The sequence below is a fragment of the Poecile atricapillus genome, chromosome 1 (genome assembly GCF_030490865.1).
Source record: "Poecile atricapillus isolate bPoeAtr1 chromosome 1, bPoeAtr1.hap1, whole genome shotgun sequence".
Lineage (NCBI taxonomy): Eukaryota > Metazoa > Chordata > Aves > Passeriformes > Paridae > Poecile > Poecile atricapillus.
Window position 1 is genome coordinate 147,285,315 of NC_081249.1, and position 22,221 is coordinate 147,307,535.

The 22,221-nt window shown below is 41.2% G+C and overlaps 1 protein-coding gene across 9 annotated transcripts in view; it reads right to left on the minus strand.

The window, feature by feature from the left end:
• The window catches only part of SMOC1 (SPARC related modular calcium binding 1), a 171,740-nt gene that overhangs the window by 78,274 nt on the left and 71,245 nt on the right, over positions 1–22,221 (minus strand). For all 9 annotated transcript variants that reach the window (XM_058839493.1, XM_058839474.1, XM_058839483.1 and 6 more), the window contains 2 exons: positions 9,452–9,623; positions 743–855 (listed from right to left, as the gene is read on the minus strand). In XM_058839493.1, coding sequence (XP_058695476.1) covers positions 743–855; positions 9,452–9,623 — 285 coding nt within the window. The remainder of the gene's footprint in view (positions 1–742; positions 856–9,451; positions 9,624–22,221) is intronic.

Genomic DNA, 22,221 nt, shown 5'->3' on the forward strand with positions numbered 1-22,221 from the left:
GTGATTTACCAAAATCCACAAAGTAGAGGTCACATGGCTGCAGGTTTTTGGCTTTTTAGATGCAAAAACTGAGCAGACAGCATGAAACTGTCAGGAAACTGTGCATGAGCCATTTTTAACAGCCAGTTCAGTCAGCACTAGGACACAACTCAGTGTGCTACTGGTAACAGAACCAGGTATCACTTTTCATTTCTACCCTGCTTTGGCAAACTTCAGCAACTAAACAGTGAAGAATCAGAAACCCTAACTAAGCAGTCCCATCTTCTCTCTGCTAGTTCTCCAAATCCCTACAGGACATAAAGTACAAGAAGTGCCTTGCAGAAGGAACATGCTGAATAAACTGCTTTTTTTTCCTGGGATAGATGAAGCAGAGGTAATAGCAGAATCAGCTGCATCCACCTTACAGCTGCTGTAAGCCACAGCTCTCTTTACAGCTCCTCTTCATGGAAAAATTGACCTTCCCTGCAACTGTTTTTCTTTCTGTGCACTGCTGAATATTAATGCCATTTGTTTCTGTACGACACTGGAGCTGGATGCTGTTGTGTATGTGTATGTCTTTTAAGGTATTGTGACTGAATGACAACCTCTGTTTGATTAAATAAGTTCCCAGCTTTCAAATTTTACCCGAGGAACTGAGTCAGAACGTGCACGCATTCTGCTATCATCACTTGACTCGTGCCTTAACCCTGAATCTCCCACAGACACCTGCAGCCTGGCTGAATGAAGCAAATAGACATTTTACCTGCATGAATGATCCATCCTCATTGCATTCTGGGATGAAGACTGCTTCCTGGGGCTTCTTTGCCTGTTCCAGCGCTTGAGCTCTCTCTAATCGACACTTGCTTTGGCCAGCATCTATGAAGAGAAAAGCAAAGCTCACTTACATTTGGCCCCTCCAAAAGCTACTAGATGACCCATGCAGCTACGAGGGAAAAAACCCCAAAACAAATAAATATAAAGCATAAAAGACTATTATCTGCACATTTACAGGGTAGATATGGAGTTACCACTCATGATCCTAAAGACAAAGATGAACCTAGACAATCAAACTTCAAGCCAGTTAATTAAGAGCTGCCTAATTTCCTAGTCAATAGTTTTTATTGTCATCTAAGGATCCTGGAAGTTTCTTTCAACCAGCACTGGAGCACAACATCCACACAATGAAAGGCCATTAACATTAATAGCCTGAAACTGGATGGCTGAGTATAAACCAAATAATCAGGCAGAGCAGTGAACATGTGGAAAAGAAGTGATGACCCCCTCTTCTCTGAGCAACTCTCCCAGGAAGATACTAAAATAGCCAGTCATCCATAGGAACTTCCACCTTTGTGTGGTTCAGATGAGGCAGATATGCCATTTCCTGTGCTTTCCTGAAACTCAGCTTTTACCTCTAGTCCCAGCACTTACAGCCAGGTGTGCATTACAATTCTCATCAGTTACTCACGTTAGAGAGAAGAAAAAAACTTGCTCTGCAAGCAGTGTTTGAAGGGGTTAAGATCTCTGTTCTTACATCAGATGATGGCAAAGTATAGCACAACCCCTTCCAGGCTGAGCTCACTGTTACAGAGTATACCCAGATAAGTCTAACCCTAATGATTGATGAGTCAAAAGAGGAAAGTTCTGCCCTGCAGAGATCCAGATTGACTTAGTGTTTACATTTAAAAACATCAGGTCTAACAATCCTGCTGTTCAGTCTAGAAAGAAGGAAAACAGTGAACATCTGTTTCCATGGCACTCTGACACCAGAACTAGCACCTACTTTCTTCTCCCTTGAATCCATTGATTAAAGATTTTCAGTACAGAAACTTCAGAATCTTTTAGCAGCACCATACAGAGTGAACAAGTTTCAATCCCCATTGTATCAGGCATGGAAATCATATCAGTTAACAAATTCCCCTGGATCCCTGAAGTTCACATTCTGTTTTCATAGATCGCATGAGCTTTGACAAGAGAATCACAAATACCAGCATTAAATTAGAAAGTCAGTCTGGGTTCTTAGAGCAATTGAACTCACATTGTGTGGCAATAGAAGTAACTTCCATTTAGGCATCTCTAGACACAGAAATCAATGACAACGCTGTAAATAGTTTTGATAAGGACAGACCAAAGCTTTCAGGCCGAGTACTTTATTTATACAACTGATGACTCCAGAGATTAAGTTTCCAGTTTGCCAACACAGTTTCATTTTAAACATATCACATTACTTCCCAAGAAGGATTTCACAAGGCTTCTGAAATTATGAAAATCAAGGCATTCTCTCTGGAAAAAGAATAATTCATAGTAATAGTACACAGTACAGATGCTAGCTGCTTAGGCACTGGGTTAGAAAGCAACAGTACCTGTATAAATTTTGTCAAAGACCATTGAGTGACCACAAGTTGGTCACCTCACCCCCCTGTGTCCTCATGTCACTTCTGATCCTATGTCACTAATTTAGTTTTTTGGGTGTTTGCACAATACCAAAGCACATGGAGCTTTGATCTCAGTTTGGCCCATCATGCACCTGTATAAAGTGTGAAATTGTTACAAAATAAGAAAGACTTGAACAAAATTTACCCTGTATCATTTTTTCCAGTTATCCCATAAGCTTTGACTTACTCCTTTTTGCCTGCTCACCAATGTGACCAGACGATCAGACCTTGTTTGCACATCTCCAGTGGAGGATAGTCCTGCCAGCTGATCCTTCCAAACACATGCTCACTCTTTCAGCTGCAAAGGAAGCTCTGGCAATGCTTTTAACTGGAACACCTATCACCTGCAGATCTTCTGTTCAAGCTTAAGAATCTAATCTTGCTTGGCATGACAGAGGACATTATTACAAAACCAGATGGTGTGCCTGCACTTTGTTTCATAGCTGCTTGACTGAAAATACTTTCAACTTCTGCTTCACAGGAGACAACTAAGTAGCAAAAAAAACCAACCCAGAACACATTATGGAGATGCACACTTGCGAGGGAAAAAAACGGTGTGAATTTCTTACGTGACAATCAAACCACAAGCTCCCAAATGAAAGTGTTTTCTAGTCTCTAAATATCAGGATACAAGACTGCAGGCAGGCATTTATGGTTCCTCTTCTGAACACGAAACAAAAGCATAAAACACTTCCACATAGCATCTGCATTAGTGCTGGCACACTCACAACTACATGACTGAAACTGGATGCTTCAGCACAGAGCTGGTAGAAATAAACACTTTGTGGTATCCCCTGCAATATAAATACATTAGAAACCCAGGCAGAAGGGAAACTAACCCAGATCTTTGTCCAGCTTGTCTAATGAACAAAGAAACATGCACAAGATCAAGCCCTTACTTTAAGATAATATAAACACATTACTGCTATAGCTACCATGTCCTTCCCAGCAATTTTAACTGGCCTTTATATATTGCACTCTCGACTCCCACCCAGCAGAGCACACTTCATAGTACACCACCACAGTGCTTAGAGCTCATTGTTGTTTCAGCATCTTTTGCACTTCAATTGTTGGCTCAAGTGGTGACTCTTCACAAATTGCTGCTGAAGTACAGAGAAGACAGTTTTTTCTCCTGTTCATGAACACTCAGGACTGATTATTTCTCCCATCCTCCCTCATTGATTTCCAAAGGTCATGCCAGTCCTTTTACAGCCTTGATTTGGAACAAACACCTATACACCATGCTGGGTGGAGAGGTGCATGCATATTGCTATCTTTTTTGTCAGTCTTCCACAGATCAGTTCCAGTAAAAACAGTGCCTTTAAGATCAACATTTACCAGTTTGTTTTTAAAAGGACTGTCAATCCTTCTCTTCCTCACTCCACAGGCTGGTATTTTTATAATGTTTGCATCAACATGTGATTTCAGTGGGATGACTTCACCTTGCTATTTTTGCTTTGTTAATTAGAAAATGTAAAGTATTACATAAGTGCCAAGTGTTTAAAAAGTAGCTGTCAAATAGCTCACCCCAAATAAGATGCATTACAAATTTTACTAAAGCCTGATCTTATGATTGTAGGTTCATATACCCTATTCTGCATTTTGACTGCTTACCCAAGTGTTTCAGCACTTTCTTCCCTGTTTTTAGAAATGTTCTCTGGAATATCAAACACCATGTTTATAAACCAGAATGGCATTAATGCATTCCAGTTTCACGGTTCAAGCAGACTAAATTGGACGCTTTTCCCTCCATTACATTAGGTGAAAAACCAAAACAGCATAACTGCTTTTGAAAGCAGACCTGCTTAATTTTACTTTAAATATCTTCAAACTTGGGACAGATTTACTGTAGCTCAGAAAGCTGCCTTTTAAAGAAAATTAATTCTCAAGCTGGCAGCTGGCAACCAGGAGATTGTTAACTACAAGTGATGTTTTTGACATCCCTGGCCTAATCGGCACAATGCAGGTGTACATAATTTTGGATTTTGCAATGAAATTGGCTAGTTACCATGGCTGATCTTATCCATGAATAGTTTATTCAAACAAGACCACCGTGTCCTTCATAATATATACACTCCACTCCTGAATAGGGTCCAAGAATTCCAGCATCCTCTCTTCAACAGGCAGAGGCAGTACTGACACCACACAACATCATGGTATAAAGACCCAAGCTCTCCTAATAACACAAAGCAGAACATCTCCAGGAGTCACATAACACTAGCAGCAAATCAATACAATGCAACCACCAAAATCTATTAAAGCTACTTAATTTTAGTTCTCTTATGCTTGTATCCAAAGTTCAAATAGCAAAAATTGATCCAAGCAGCTTTTTAACTGTTTTCAGTTGCATTAGGTAACTGTCTCACATACGGGCCAGGTCTTCACCAGACATGAAGCAGTTCAGCTACACTAAGGTCAGCAGGTTCATACCCATTTACTCAATAATATGTGTATTTGCATGAAACAGGCAAAAATGGATCTCTGCAAACTACAAAAACATGTCTATCTATTGTACAGGATATCAATCACCATTCACTCACCTCACTGCTTTCCACTTCATTTGGGTCAAGTCCTACACCTGGAGTCTCAAACTTCTTTCAAATGGTTCAGGGTGGTAGGGACCACTGGAGGTCATCTTGTCCAAACTTCCTGCTAACACCCCATCCCTTGGAGCACACTCCTTAGGATTGAGTAAAGACAGCTACAGATATTTCCAGGCAAAGTGACTCTACAACCTCTTTGGGCAGCTGTTCCAGTGTTCATTTATCTTCACAGTAAAAATGTTCTTATGTTCAGGTGGAACTACCTGTGCTCCAGTTTCTGCCCATTGACTCTTGTCCTGTTCCTTGGCACTACCAAAACACCTGGATCCATCCTGTGACACCCTCCTTGCAAGATACTTAAAAACATTGATGAGGTCCCCTCTCAGTCATATCTTCTCCAGGATAAACAGGCCCAGATCCCGCAGTATTTCCTTACAACTGATGTGCTTCAGTCCCCTCATTATCTTTGCCACCCTCTGCTGGATTCTCTCCAGAATCTCCCTGTCTCTCTGTACTGAGCAGCACTCCAGCTGTGCCTCACCAGGGCTGAGCAGAGGGGCAGGATCCCCTCCCTGCACCTGCTGCCAATGCTCTTCCTGATGCACCCAGGACACCATTGTCATTCCTGGTCACCAGGGCACTGCTGGCTCAGGGACAGTTTGGTGTCCACCAGCACCCCCAGGGCCTTCCCCACAGAGCTGCTTCCCAGCAGGTCTGTCCCCAGCCTGTGCTGGTGCAGGAGCTTATTCCTTCCCAGGTGCAGGACCCCATACTCTGTTGAATTTCAAAAAGGTTTCACTCTCCTCATCCCTCCAACCCTCAGATCTTTCTGGAGAGTTCCACAGCCTTCCCAGCTTTGAATCATCAACGAACTTGCTGAAGAGACATCTGTCCCTTCATCCAAGTCACTGATGAACAAGTTAAATGATAATGAACCCAGTATTGAACCTTGGGGGACACCACTAGTGACAGGCCTCCAACTACATCTGTGCCACTGATCCCAACCTCCTGAGACCTGGCATTCACACATCTCTCAAACCACCTCACTGTCCACATGTCCAGTCTGCACTCCCTGAGCTTTCCTGTGAGGATATCATAGGAGCGTCAAAAGCCTTCCTTTGAGAAGGAAAAGAAGCCCGGGTGGACAACACCCACTACTCTTCCCTCATTGCTCCAGCCAGTTGTCCCACCATAGAAGGCCATCTGGTTGGTTAAGCATGAATTCCCCATCCACACTGACTACTCCTGATCACCTTCTTGTCTTCCTTTCACATCAATGTACTTTGTTCCTTTTTTGATATCCACATTGCATTTCTACTCCAGAGTTCCCTGATTTATTCAGAACATGCCTAGATTTGCAAAGTGATTGAAAGTGACATTTTAGATTTTACTAACTGCTGCCAAGGAAGAACATTCTTATTCACAGTCAAGGAAGAATAAAGCAAGTTTGAAGACAAAACACCTGGATCTAAGTGAGCAGACAAAATGGTTTCAAAACATCATCTCCTGTCCAACAAAAATAATAGGTAGAGAAGTTCCTCTTCAAATGACCCATCAGTCAGAAGACCAGCCTTTCTAGCACATTAGCCAAAAGCTGTGTTCAGTTCCTGTGTCCCAGGAGAAAGGCTGAAGATCCTGTTACAATCTTCACCAGTAACTCACAGATAGGTTCACTCTACACAGTGAGTTGTGATCTAAGAGCAAACTCTGAACCAGCAGACTTATTAACATAACTAATAAATCTAAAGAGAACTTTTAGAACACTCCCACATTGTAATTAAATTAATTAAAGCTCCTAGAAATCAAGCAGTTAACACAGAACTTAAATGTATTCTAAGCCACAGATATATACCAATAAAACAATCACTGCAGGAATGATTCTTGGTGAGTTGTCAAGATCAACAAGCATTTGTCCTTTGCACTTGCAAAGTTTTGAGCTATAACTCCTATTTAACACCAGATATTATGATGCCTCCTGAGAAAAAATCCAGGTAGCATTGCTTGGTTGTGTATTTTAGACACAGCTATACCATCTGGAACTATTCTCTAGAATCTCATCAGCGAGGCTCCATTTGTCAGGGATTCCATAATTTGATCACTTTTAGCTACTCCTGACTTTTAACCCTTTGTGATATGTGAGGGTTTGAAGGGAATTCAGATAATTTAGCATGGAAGGAATTCCATTGAAAAGCACATGAGGAAGCTAGCAACAAACAAGAGCTTAATAAAGGTTATAGCTCCCAAAGGGCTGGTAAGATTTCATCTTTAAAGGTCCTTAGTTTCTTGAGAGAGAACAGAGCATTAAGTTGAATCAAAAAGGTCCTGTTCTCACTATGGAAACCATTCTGTTTTCCTTGGCACAAGCACAGTTCAAGTCATCAGCATATACACTGGAAGCCTATGGTAATCTGGGCTGCAGAACTTGCTGTCCACAATATGCTTTTTTTACTTATTTTAGTCACCTGTTGTTTTTCTCCCTTTAGAGAGTGAAGCACAAGTAAAAACTTGTCATTCCATGAGGATAAGTTCTTTGGTACAGTATCTATCACAACTGCATGTGACTGAGCTCGATGGCCTATAGGCTCCCTTACAGTTTCAGGGGAGCTCTCCTGTAGAGCCTCTGCCATGCAGGAGGAGTGAAGGCTGTTCAGGGTATACCCTGCATCCTGCTGCAGTACAAGGTGCTCAAACACTGTTGGCAATACCTTCCTTTTTGCAAGTGCACAATACAGACCTGGCCAACAGCCTGTAGTTCAGCACAGCTGTCTCACAACTGCCTGGATTTGCCAACAACTGTGATCTTTATGCACTCGAGGTCATGTTCCTAATGCAGCTAGAAAAACAGAATACCTCTCAAGAGCAGCACACATGGAAATTACCACTTAGGTTAAATTTGCATGTGATAGTTGAAAGAATATTCCTACTTCACAGGGACTGGCAGGAGTGTCAGTGGGTTAAAAGCAAGACTTGCAGTTTGCACACACTCCCAAGTTGTTAGATACTGTACAGTACCATGGGGTAAGAGGAAAACAGGAGAATGCAAGTTAGCTTCAACTAAACATTTCAATAGCATCCAAGAGCAGAAGAAGTGTATTTTATCTGTGTCCAAGACAAAAAAAGTCTCAGTTACTTCTTTGGGACTCTGGAATCACAATATGCAGTAGGCCATGCAGTTTGGGAAGCAAATTTTGTCTACTTCCAGAAACAGACAGTTTAGTATATGGATGTACCACATTTCAGATCTCATGTTTTAAGCCACTGAACAGTGCCAGTTTAAATGCCAGTATCAGCTATGAAGCTGCTTATCTAAGACATTCTGCTCAAGGGATGAAAGCAAAAACAGGACTCTCACCACACTGCTTCTCACTGTGATACTCAAAAATGTATCACTTGCAAGAACTATCCAAGTGCTTCTTCAGCTCTGTGAAGAAAGGTTCTGGGTTTCCAGTAGTTAGAAAGAAGCCTGATTCAAAGGCCTCAATCTATGCTATGGGAGAAGCCACCATAAACCAACCCAGCAGTGGTGAAAAACAAATAAACAAAAACATACAAGTAAGTTTTTTTCTTTTTAAAACATTTTAAAAAAAATTGTCTTTTTAAACAGAAACTGTTTAAATGAGAGTAATATTTGAAGTCAGGCTGATAATTCACCTAAACTATAAAGTCTGTCAAATACACTGAAAAGGTATTTTCATTTTATATCAAGTAATTCTAACAAAGATGTTTTTACAATAGTAAAAAACCCTTTATAAACAAATGCCAGGCTTAAAGGAATTCTTTTTATTCTATCACATGGATTTTAATGAGTTTCTCCTGTCACTTTAATTCACTGCCAAAAACACCTGTGCCATCTGCCCTTCGAGCCTATTGTGCTCTCAGAAAATGGATTCCACTTTATTTTTCACTCCATTGCAAAAACAAACCACTGTGCGGCAAGACACAAATAATCCTTTGAAAAGCTTCAACTTCATCTTTCGACTATGCCAAAGAGCTGAACTGAGAGACAGTATTCGCACTTCTAAGTAGATATGTAATAGCAAATAGAAAAAAAGCCTTACAAGCACTGTCCTCTTAATTAGCTCAGCACAGGAAGGCTGTGTATGTCTGAAAAGGGACTAGACTAGTGTGCATCATATTCTTCCCCACTCCAAATTCCTGTCAGTCAAAGGTGTCCTGATTCCTCATCAGCACAAGTAGCAAGGAAGAAGTGTGCTTTCAGGATTTGGTTTTATACTTCCATGGGGCCAGTTGTTTCTGTCTGCAGACATACATTTCAGCTCCTTTTCCGTGATGTCTGTGGCTCCTTTCATTGGTAATGCAGTCAGCTCATACTCTACTCTGCCTCAGACGAGGCTCAGAAACCCATGCTTGCAGGAATGCACAATTCCAAATCAGATCACTCTCAGAGCATGGTACTAAACTCAAAGGTCTAAGAATCCAATTTTTTGAGGTCAGCCTCCCGTTTCTCCTCTCGGAGTTCATTTGAAATCCACCTACCTTTGCAGCGGCCACGATGTGTCACACTCAGACTCGGCTCACGGCATTTGGCTCTCTGGTAGTCACACATCGACTCATATGTTCTGCCATCAGAGGCACACAGGGGTTTGGACTGGGACCTGGAGCAATGCAGGTTACACTGGGGGTCTCTGTCACGGTCGCTTATTAAAAACTGAAGGAAGTGAAAAAAGAAGGGAGAAAAAAAAACAAAACAGTGGTTTTGTTTGGTTTCCCAAAACTGAGCATGGTGTATTTTTTTTTTTTTATTTATGACAATAACAATATGACTACAATGCATTTTAAGCTGCCTAACAAAGCTGACTTTGCCTAAAGGGAACTTTAAATGAAACACGTACATCTTTAAAAAAAATTAACGGTCTTTGCCATTCCATTCTTCTTAATAAAATGGAAACATTACTCACTCTGCCTCACCTCTAAAAAAGTAAGATGTGCACAGCCAAACACAACCCACACGGGAAGGGCAATACTGAGTCACAACAGCCAAGCTTGCCCAGTGCTGTGCCACAAACAGTATCTGATACTAGACAATTTTAGTCAGAGACACAAAAAATATATCACCAAAGTCAGAGGAATACAAATAAACTATCAAGATTGACCTTGGTAGTTGAACCATGTATGTGACCAGTTTTATATCACCAGTGATGTTTTTGAAAGCATTGTTTAGATCATCTGTAAATACCACCTGCAAGAGCATACCTGCATGTTCCCAAAGTCACCTTTTGTTCCTTCCTGATGACACCCAGCTCATTGCACACTATGCAAAAACCTATTTTGTTTTAGAAGTTGGAATTCATATCATCTTTCTGGATACCTCTTCTTCCTGAGCATTCCATTATGATGCAACCCATTTTGTACCAACGTGGCACTCCTTTGTCAGTCTTCTGTAGTTTAAATAATCCCGACCTTCCAATTTCTCACCCAGACCACTTCTCTCCATATCATGATCACTACTGTTTTCCTTGGCGTCCTGCCTTATTTTTGGTGATGAGAAACCCACAATGCACATGAGTCCCCATCTTCTGTCTGCTTGTTCCCTGCAAACCCCAGCATCTGGAAGTAGTTTACTGCTGTACCCTCAACTCTACTCTAAGCTGCCTATAGGGACACCCAGGTCTCTTTCCCAAGTTCATATTGTTTTCCTGAGGATCCAAACTGGTGGTCATCTTTCCATAACCACTTGCAGAAATTTTTGGCAAATCACAATAGTAGCAGCCTTTTTCTCTTCCCATACTACCCCACTTAGTGGTTTGTCAGACCTTTATTACTCAAACCCAGTCACCTGCTCACAGTAAGATTTCAGAGGAATCTTCAAACAAGTTCCATGAGGATTAAGGAAAGAAAAGGCAAGTCAAACCTGCCTTGCACTTCCCCGTCCCTACCTCCCATTTCTACAGCCTCTTGCTACCCTGGGGGCACCAGAGCTGCTCTCTAACACACTGATATCCCAGCTCGCTGTCAAAGCGGTTCTGAGCTCAGCAGTTCAGAGCTGGCTGGCAAATGGGCACTGACTGACACCCTGCCTGTATGCACAAAGCCACAGCTCTCCAAGTGTGTTGATAGCTGGATGCCTTACAGGGAAGTGTGAGTCACTGCCATAATCACCTTGGTGTTACAGTTTCCTACAAAGCTGTCTACTCTATGCTTTGAGGTTAAAGCTGTTGAAAAAACATCGCCTGAAGCCTAGTTTGGGTTGGTTTTTAACCACTCCAAGAACATGCATCTCTGAAATTTGGTTGTTGATGGGTTTTTTTTCATTACAAAAAATCTTTTCTTCCCAGTAAAATGAAAAACAATTGGGAAGTTCCATATTTTCATACCGTACTGCTGTATCTTCTAAAGACTAATGCATTACTAAACCCCCTATTTAAACATGACAGCTGGGAAAAGTAAGCAAGGTTTGCATTCATTTTACTTTTGGTGGGACAGACATTTTTTTAAATCTCATCTGTCACAGACTTGACGTATTTGTTACAGCAAAATGTTTTTGAAATGTTTTTGTTCCCTTTCTGCAACACATTCTATAACCTGGCAACACCTGCTCTAAATGGGAAATTGGAATATTTAAACCTGAAGGCAATTTTAAATTGTTTATAGAGACCTGGACTAGACTATAAAAACACTGTAAAACTGGGCCAGATTTTTTTCTTCTCAGTGCTTGGACTATCACAACTTAACTTGGAATTGCTCTGGCTACAGTAACGTCTTTCTGTCACCCCCAAAATGCAAAGACTGGTAGTGACTGTAAACATACAGCAAAAAGCAACAGACTGAAAATGCTGAAGCCTCCTCCCAGCATGTGATGTCAGACACTGAAAGACTCTACATGGCTTTTCAGGTTTCTGTATGTATAAACAGATTTTCAAAGCAGAGGTGCCTGATAGGGCAGTATGATACACATGCAGCAATTAAGTATTCGGTTCAACACAGCTCTCCTGTTTATCACAACTGGAGACTTGAGCTACTGGCATGAAACGTTTTGCAAATTCCTTGTCAGAAGCGGAGTTCCAAAGGTATGAGTTATCCAGATGTTCAACAAAAAATCTAGAATACTGGTTCTCAGCATCAAACCATATTACCAACTTATTGAAAGTCATATCATTAAAACTCACTTGAGCCTTCCACAGCCTGTATTAAAACAGTATAGTGGGGACTCATACATCAAGAACATCCTTTCTTCATTCTAAAGAACAGAAAGCTCTTCTCAGGGCTGACAAACAAGTTAAACCTAAGGCTGTGGAAGAGCTTTCCTCAGATGCCTCCTTGCAGACAGAGAAACAACTCGACATTGATGAATTATGAGGGCCTGAGGAAACATGCAGAGCACCCCAATGCAGTCTGTGAAGTTCTTGCCTACCCAAATTAAGCCAAGAACCATGTTATTAGAAAAAAAAAAAATTAAAAAAATCAAAAGCCTTCTTAGCATTTGTAATTTGGATTTCAGTAGGGCGCCCACACAGCATGTTCGGTGCTTTCCAGACACTGAAGATGCCACACCTGCCTTGCCAAAAAAGTTTATGGTTTACATAGCTGCACAAGATGGTGCTTGTTTTGTTCAGGTAGATTGTAACTGTGCAAGTCTGCATTGAATTCAAGAAGGATCCAGGATCACACCTGTCTGATCAGAGCTGTTGTCACGCAAGCAAACCGTGCTGCCAGAAAAGCCAGCAACATCTCCAGGAGATCCAAAGGGCTTCAAAAACTCCCCCTAAGAGCAGGGTTCCTGCTCCACTGCAGCTCACAGCCCATATCTTTGCTCAGCAGCCCTGACAGCTTTTTTCAAGTATAAAATGGTGGTTCTTTGTCCCCTTTCTAGCAGGTAAGCATTCACGCTACAGAAGTGATGGTCAATACACACCACCCACAGACATTTAATATACTAAATGTTTTGAGTGTACATCCCCTCCTGCCCAGCACAAAAAGTCTTCCTTTAGCATTTTGCCAGTCTGAGAGCATGGCCTCCTCTGCAAGCAACTTCAGCTGCATGAAGAAAAAGAACGGATGAATGCTAAAACGTGTCTGCCATGGGGAGATCTCTTGGTTCTGTAATTTTAACAGCTAGGACCACAAACCACAGGTAGTCAGTTTTATTTGTATTTTATAATTCCTACTCTGAGCAAGGAGGCACTGCTTTCCCAAGGGCACAGCCCTGCTCCAGAAGAGCCCCTTGGTCACTGCTGGAGATACTGCTGAGCTGGGCTGAGGGCTGTGAGCAATGCGCCCTAATGCCTGGTACCCACTCTCCCCAGACACAGCCAAGCCAGGAATGTGATTCTCTGGTCTTTTCAGGGGAAGAGCAGCAAGGTAAATATTCTGCCCTTAATCCCAAATGTCCTACGATGACCTTTGAAGCTCAAATCAAAGCCTGATGTCCAACAGCTCCAGGATGCACACACAAAAAGACTTTGCCAACAACAGAATCACTACTCACAGCGCTCAGTGCTCTACACACAGATACACAATGCGAGCAAACCTGCACTCGGGGAAAAAGCAAACCTGCAAACACGTGCAGCACCAGAAGCTTTCCAAGCTTCATCTAGAAAGACGAGGAAAATAATCATCTTAGCTCTGAAATTTCTCAAAGCTTCTTCTCGATTTCTGTGTTCCCATTTGCTTCAAAACGGACTACATCCAAACCAAATGGAATTGGAGACTGCTTATCAGTTCTTTATCTCCTCCCTTTTCCTTCAAGAGAAGAAAGCTATTAAAAGTAGAACTAAAAGGAAAACAAACAAACCACCACAAACACAAAACCCCAGCTAAAAAAACAAAAACAAACAAAAAAAATAACCAAAAAACCAAACAAGCCCCCTTCCAAAACTAGAAGGAATCATCTATTTTACAGGAAAAAGATAAAATTGACTGGACTGCAAATGGGATTCTTTGAATATAGATTCAATACTAAGGTAAGTAACACTAATATTAATCAACAATATTTGTATTTATGTAACATTTATTTACACTAAGGGAGTCTGCACAGCGCCTATTCCAGCCCATTTGAGTCCCTGCCCTAAAGAATTTTCAGTTCAATGCAGCTCAGAGCATCTTTTTATGTCAAATGTTCTATCTATATAAGGACACAAACGTCCTCCTTTAGCAAATACATTTACACAGGTGTTTGCAGAAACCACTTCCCAAACTGCTTTCTGCTTCTTCAGACTTGAAAAGAAAAAGGAAAGATAAGAGGTCAGAATGAAGTTAACTTTGCCAACAAAGCATATCTGTTCTTTTTCTCCACACCTCAACACCACTGCTGACAAACAACAAACACTGATTAAAGGGTTTTTAATGCCTGTGAAGGAAAGCAGACTCCCTGCAGCTGCACAGCAGCTGGGAACACTTGTGTTATTTAGCAGAAAAAGGTCTGACCCCACAAGTGAAAATGAGCTTGGTGGTCACTCATTCTATTCACCATCTGGGTACATTATAAGCACAAACAGAACAGCACAGCCTTTTGTGATGGAGGTAACGAGAAATGGCCAAGGCATTGTAGTACCACAGTAACATGCCTTAGCAAGGCTTCAGGGAAAAGAGGGAGCAAGGGACACAAACGACATGAACGTGAGAAAGTGGAAATCTATTGAGAAACAAATCTAGAGTTCACTACAGATCAAAACAGAGGTGCCTCTGCTATTTAGCAGCTTCACTTCAGATTAGTACTGCAGAGTGCCGCCTCCCAACAAAACTGAGACAGACAAACAGCACATGCAATATTTTACTCCTGTTTTGGCAGATTTCAAGTTTGAAGACCCTTAGAACACGTATTGGGAAAGTGTGATTCATCTAGGTATATTCATATGGCACATATCACCCACTCATTAGTCAAAGTACTCAGACTGGCCTGACTTAAGTACAAATGAGCGAGTCCTTCCCAGAGAGAATTCCCCAGGAAAGCCATACCATTTTACACATTTAGGGAGACTATAAACTTCTCGATATTTTTGTTGCTGTTGGAAAGAATCATTTCACATTTTTATGCCTTGGTTTCAGGCTCCAAACTGGTGCAACCAGCCATTCTGGAGGCAGAACTGGAGCCAAGTTCCAGTTTTAATCATGGCTAGACTCTCAGCCCCATGGCAGGTTGCCTACAGGGCACAAGCACTTCAATTTCAACCACTGGTTTTGGACTTCAGCCAAGTTTCCTGCCATGGAACTGTAAGCCTAGCAGGTTTCACAGGGGTCAGAGATCCTGCTCTGAGCCAGAGACCCAAAATGTCTCTCTTATAGAAATACAAAGTCTTACAGAAATTTCAAAGTCTTAAAAACTCTATCAGGGTTTGCAGTCTTACACATGCAGAAAGTTACCAACCAGCCAGAGCCACCAAACTCCCAACAGCTGACCAGGCTGTCCAACCTCTGTCCTGCAAGTGCCCATGCAGCCTCAGAATCTAGCAAGTGAAAAAAGGCTTTTGAAGTGAGGTTCCTGGGAAGTTTGTCATGTGTTTTGGGGAAGGGGAAGGAAGAGACTGATTTTTCTTAATATACCCTTTTTGGAAATGCTCACAAGTTTGTACTTCACTGGCACCTGGATAACTTTAACACAAAGGTTCTCAAAGTCCTGCATCTTAAGAAGTTTCAGTCCTTGGGTGGGGTTTTTAGCATCCCACAGTTTTATACCAAGACTTAAGGCTTTCCCAACAAATTTCAAAAGGACACTTCCCCCCAGGCAGAAGGTACTTACAAGAAAGATATTGTAATACTTTTATGCCCTGAGTCACCCCTCCTGCAAAGTCTAAGTTAAAGCACCACTTACATTTCAACCCCAAGCCTCCAGCTGTGCAAATAAGAATGTGTTCAAAGCACAGAGCCTGTGCTTGAGAATGGTAAAGACTGAGCAAATGTATGGGATCACACAGCAAAACCAGCAAACTCTAGATTTATTTGAATGAGTTGAATTCAAGACAGATTTTTGCTCTTACAGGCTAGAAACCTAATTTTTCTACAGTGATCTTTCCTTCCCTCATACTATCCCTTCCCCTCAATCCTTGCATTGTCTAAGCCACTACAGTGAAGGGCAGCACTCAAGTATTAAGCTTCATCTGTTAAATGACTTTTAGGTAGAAAATAATACTTTCATTTTCTTTGCAAACTGATCCCAAAACATGATGCAGCAGCTGTGTTCTATTTTTAGAAGATGAGGTACGAGGTCCAGAGAAGCTGCCTAATGGAGTATTTGAAATGCCCACCGAAGGTTTGGGAGAAAAGCCCACCAAGTGTTTGGGAGAAACTCTTAGAACTGCACTTCATCTCAAAGCAGCTCTCTGGGTTTTTTCTTGTTGTGATTTTGTTTTTCACAGCAAAAAAAGTCATTGCTGTCAGGGAGTGAACTTTTAAAATTTTCTCTTTTTGCTTTTGACGTGCAAGTTTATCAAAGTGCTTAACTACATTTACTTGTGGGAAAGAAAATGCCAGAGACACCAGGGACAAGAAATTAATTTCATACTTTAAAATAATTCCTTCTCACACACAATTTTTATATCCACATGCCTGTACCACCTTCATAAAATCCAACTTCAGTTTTCTAAGTCGTAAGTTTAAGCATCTCGTAAGTTCAGTACACCAATCATCTGAACAGCGGAGGAAACCAAAACTTAAACAAAACAGAAACTTCATCTTAAGTCTCACATTTCTAACACACAACTTCTAAATATTTCTAGTAAATCTGGCAGTATTAAGGTAGAGACTGATTTAATTTATTTGAAGTAATTACTTCAGTTTCTGTCAAAACTCACTCTCCTACAGAGTATCCCTGCAGCCAAGGTAACATGTAAGCCTAGAACAAATTTAAGATTAAATTTAATTTGTCAAACACACTGACAAGAAAAGGTATGTTTAATTTGGACTATTTCTTCTCTTTACCTTTGCTACTATGCATGTTGGACCAGATAGAAAATACAAATGTTTGAACAGTCAGGCAACGAACTTCTTGTCCCAAGATGCTAACAGCAAAACTTCCGTTAATATAAAATGTGGAATCTTGTCTTCACTAAATTGTATTGTTTAATAATATGATCCAGTCTTTCCAGTTTAAGGAGTCCTGTGCTTATTCAGCATAACAAACTCAAAACATCCTACTGTATACCTTATGCCAAGTTAATCTCTTACTAACTATATCCTCTACTTTAGTCTGTCATAATGATAGCTGAAGCCATTGATACCTGCTAGCAAATGTATCAGGATTACAACTTTGTGCTGTCACTAGGTGAGAAGTCAGCTATTCCATTGTAATGGGATATGTTTTTCTCAAAAGAAGCTCTCAGAAAAGCAGAAGGGTTGAAGCAATACCAGGTGTATACTTCAACAAAGGACAGTAACTCAAGCAAGATTTCCAGGAAGAGTGATCCCCACACTTACCCAAACATTAGCATACTGAATGCTTCAAACCATTGCACAGACTTGCACAGCCCTCTTGGCCCAGTTCTCTCAATTCATGGAGACTGAAGTACGCACTTTCTTACCCTCCACTGTATAAACCCCTAAAAATCACTTCCAGGATTTGAAGAGTCCTGTGCACTGGCATGGGAAGACTAGCCACTTACAGAAGGTGGCTGTGAAATAATACTTCCTTGAGCCTATTTTACCTCTTGTACTACTTTTAGCAGGACTGGCTATGTAGTCATCTTAGGAATTCTTCTTCCCCATTTCCAAGAGCTTGGAGTACTGGAACACTCTCTTGATCTAAGCTTTTCCCATGAGTCTTTGGTATGTTCTGTGGGCTTACACAAACTGCAAGCATATCTGAAGACAACTAAGTTTTGCTGAAGCATTCTTAAAGGAATAAGCTGTTTGGTGAAATACAAATTCTCTGCTGATTTTCCATCAGTAGCCTGATAGGTATAAAAGGCTTCCTTTTAAATACAAGGCCCCTAAAATTTGTTTTCACGTGACATCAATTCATCTGGACCCCCCTTCTCTTAAGGACCTTCTCACGCTATCTTTCTCTCAACAACTCAAAGTATTTTGCCCTTTACTTGCACAGTGTTGCTGAAGAGTGGGGACCTACTCTAAGTGGAGTCTCCAAGTTAGTTGATAAGCTTTCTAAATACCCCAAACTAGCAAGATAAAAATGACATTCTCCTCCCATAACCCTTTCTCCCCAATAAGACAGAAGTTTCTAGCCATGCCAGAGGCTGCCTACTGCAAAAAGCAGGTATCAAGTCTTACCAAAGATGGCTTCATGACCTCCTGAACACTGTCTCCTATGTAAGTACCATTCCCTTTGGCATGCACACAAGATACCAGAGACCCTTTTCCAACCTTCTAGTCTACACCACAACCATTGTCACCCTTCAGTCACAGCCATGTTTATTAGACACTATTACTGTAGACAAAGCAAAAAGTATATGAAGACCACCACCACCTCTGGAACTACTCTATTCTGCTAGACGATAATCTCATAAGGAGACACCATGATTGAACACAGTTTACAAACAGTTTGGCAGCCACATCTTCTGGGTTGAGCTCTAATGGAAATAAAACTATGCAAAGGCACTTCTTCCATCACAAATTATTTGTCCTTGTAGATCTTCCAGGATGGAGAATGCCACCCATTATAACTCGATAGCTCTACAAACTTTGGTCCCTAAATGAATTCCTCAAAAATGCTGAAAGAGGCATTCAAATTGAAGCTGGCATCCTGCCCTCATTATGTTTGGTTTAACTGCTGCCAACAGCAGAACCAAGAAGTAGATATTAGAAATAGCTGATCTCATTAGTTCAAAACCTATCAAGGGCTGGCTGCCCATCAGGAGACACATACTAAATGAATGCCAAGTCTGAAATTCCATTGCACAGAAGGGATACTAAAATAGGAGGTACTGAAAACTCAGGGGCTCACTTTCCTTAACTATATTTTTTCCCCTTTATGATCCAAAGACAATGCTAAACCGAAGATGGTTGCATCAGGAGCTTCTCCCCACTTCATGCAGCTTTACATGTACTATCATCAGCACTCCAGTGCCAAAGCAGTTTCTCAAGCCGTGTCTGGGGACTGAACTGACATGTCTCCTCCTACAGGCCTACCTTGTCATCTCCAGAGATGTTCAGAGCTGGGTTCTGGCCTAATCTGCTACACAGAATAATAGCCTTTCACAATCCCCATAGGCCTCAAAGCTATACAGTGTAATAAAGAAAGTTTCCCTTATAGCTCTATTACTCCTCTGAAGTGTCAGAGACAGCAAAACAGAAGAAAAGACTGGAATTTCACTTTGTTCATACATAATATCATGTACTCCTATTAAACAGTGTAGCTTGCAAAAGCAGCAGCTCTCTTACATTTATTACTAACATTATCCCAGTACTGTTAAAAAGAAAGGATTTTCCTAACATCACAGAGGATGTGTTATCCCTAGACTTCTAGCCTATAGAGTAAGAGGCAACAATGAAGACACATTCTCCTTACCAGAAGCAAACTATTCAGCTGATAAATTAACTATTCATTTAATTGCCATAAGGTGCTATTCACTCCCCCTACAAATCACTGAAGTAGTGATGTCCACCTACCAACACATGCAGTTACTTGCCATTAAGATCATATGCATCTGATCTACAGACAAGTAGTTTCAGAGACTCAGCTTTATACAGGTCAGACAATAACTTTTAAAAACACCATCTATAAATCTTAACTCTTGCTTCAGCAGGCCAGCAGGGAGTCTTCTGAACAGCCCTTCAGTAGGATGCTGTTGCCATCATAAGGATCCCAGACTTGGCTTAATACTCACTGTTTCAAGTGCCAAACCCACCTTGGTGTATTCCACAGTGACCCAGACAGACACATTAAATACAAGGCAAGTTTTACATTCAGAGTAAAATAACACAATCCTGCTAACCAAGAAAAAAGTGTGCCAGCCAGCTTAGCCCTGTGAGGAAAGTGCTGGACAATGCTTTCTTGGACAGTCAGGCAGTTATAGCCTTTTGGGACAGCACAGGCAGTAGAAGAGAAGTTTTGACCACTACCAAAATCTTTCTTGATCACAAATTGAAGAAGCTGCTATGCATAAAAGCTTCAGGATAGGAATTTCCCTTTTGCTGGTATGAAACCGATTCTCTGCTCTTCACTCCTGCCTCAAAAAAACAGTTAATATGACAGTCTAAATATATGATAAAAACCTTCCTATAACAGACAAGATGCATGAACTGTTTGTGTCAGGAGTTGGAAGTGCTACAGAGAAACACTTCTAAGCCAAAATGCTTGTGTGAGGCAAGAAGGAAGGACCCTTGTTAGTGGCACCATGGTTAACTCTAATGTCATCATCTTCTGTCAGTGACAACTTTCAGAAGAATATACTTTCCAATTTCTGCCGACAGGATTTGTTTACAGTAATTACTTGTGCCTTTCTTAAAAATTGTAGCAGTAATCTAGGTGCCAACTGCTGAACTCTGAGAGGAAAGAAAAATAGGTCAAGCATCTCTACAGCACTGCCATTCACTGAACTGACATGTCTCCTTCTACAGGCCTACCTTGCCATCTCCAGAGATGTTCAGAGTTGGGTTCTGGCCTAATCTGCTACACAGAGCAACACTAGGCAACACCACTTCATACACTAGTAAGTCGTTAGTGTGAAAGGTTTTCCAGACTGTTCAAGTACAGTTCACATGCCTTCCAATAGCTTGGGAGTAAGATGCTGCATTTTATCACTACTGCTGAACTACCCAGCAACACTACTACAATTAGCATGAAAACCTGCTTTTGCATGAAAGTTTGTTTACACAGGTCAGGCATATTTTCCATACTGAAGTGACAGATGTGGTTTGTATGATGTTCCCAGCAGAACCTCTCCTGCTGAGCTCTACAAGGAATCATAGAACAAAATCATTTAGTTTGGAAAAGACCTCTATAATCAAGTCCAACCATTAACCCAGTGCTGCCAAGTTCTCCACTAAACCATGTCCCTAAACACCATATCTACACATCTTTTAAATGCCTCCAGGAATGGTGACTCAACCACTTTCCTGGGAAGCCTGTTCCAATACTTGGCAACAATTTCAGTGAAAATTTTTTTCCTAATATCCAATCTAAGCCTCCACTGGTGCAACCTTAGGCCACTTCCTTTTGTGCTGTCACTTGTTACCTGAAAGAAGAGTCCAACCACCACTCGGCTACAGCCTGCTTTCAGGGAGTTGAGAGCCATAAGGTCACCCTGAGCCTCCTTTTCTCCAGACTGAACAATCCCAGTTCCTTCAACTGCTCCTCAGATTTGTGCTCAAGACCCTTCCCCAGCTTGTCTTTCTTGTAGCAAAGGGAAAGATCTCTGTCAGGTTGCTACAATGAGGCCTGCAGTTTTATTATGCAGAATGGGAAGCAAGGACAGCGGAGTCTTCAAAAGAAGAATATTTACAGGTATCTTGATGCTGCCCCAGACTGTTGGTACGAGTCTCCCCAGCAAGATACAAAATCCCTTTTCCACCAAAGCACTTCCCTTCCTCCCCAGTGTTATACATACATTTAACACCCACCCCCAAGCAGAAAGGTATTAGTGACTGATCTTAATACAGGCTGCTCACTCTCAGGTTGACAGCTTTTTCACAATATTTTGTACTATAGAACTGTCCATTTTAGTGTGTTTACCTTCAAGCTGCAGAAAGGACAATTCTAGCTATGCTGAACTATTTTTCATATTTTTGGTGAGGAGCTGCAGAATACTCATACTGCTTCCTTATTGCTAAAAGCAGACATGCTTTCCTTATTTCCTGGGGAAATAAGTTTCAAGTATTTCCAGTTCTACAGTATTTCATTTTAAACATAAGTGAAGTTAACTTGGATATCTTTGGTTATCTTGGGTATCTTTTTTGGTATTTTCATACACAAATTGCTCTGTCTAGGACTGACAGCATTCCATACAAGTAGCCACCTCTAGTCCAAACTCACACAGCACCCACCAGGTTAACTTTCCTCCAGCTGCACTTCACTGGGGCTCTGGAAGCGTTCAGCCAACTTCGTGCTGTGATTTGTGCATCTCTCTAGTGGAAGCTAAAAAAATTTCTAATATACATATCAGTCTATTTTTGCTGTCTGCCTCCCTGAAGGGAGCAGGGTATCAGTCTTAATATAAGCAAATATGAGACCTTTGCACAATAAATCTTTGACACAGATAATTGGCAAGATTATTACAGTCTCTCATCTTCCTTTTCAGGGCATGTTATTGAAAAAGCTATGGGAAAACATCTGTGGTTTTATCTGGATTCCTCAGATTTTCTGGATCTCTTTCCGTCTGGTCTAAGACCTGGCCTCAGTACAAACACATACTCGGGCT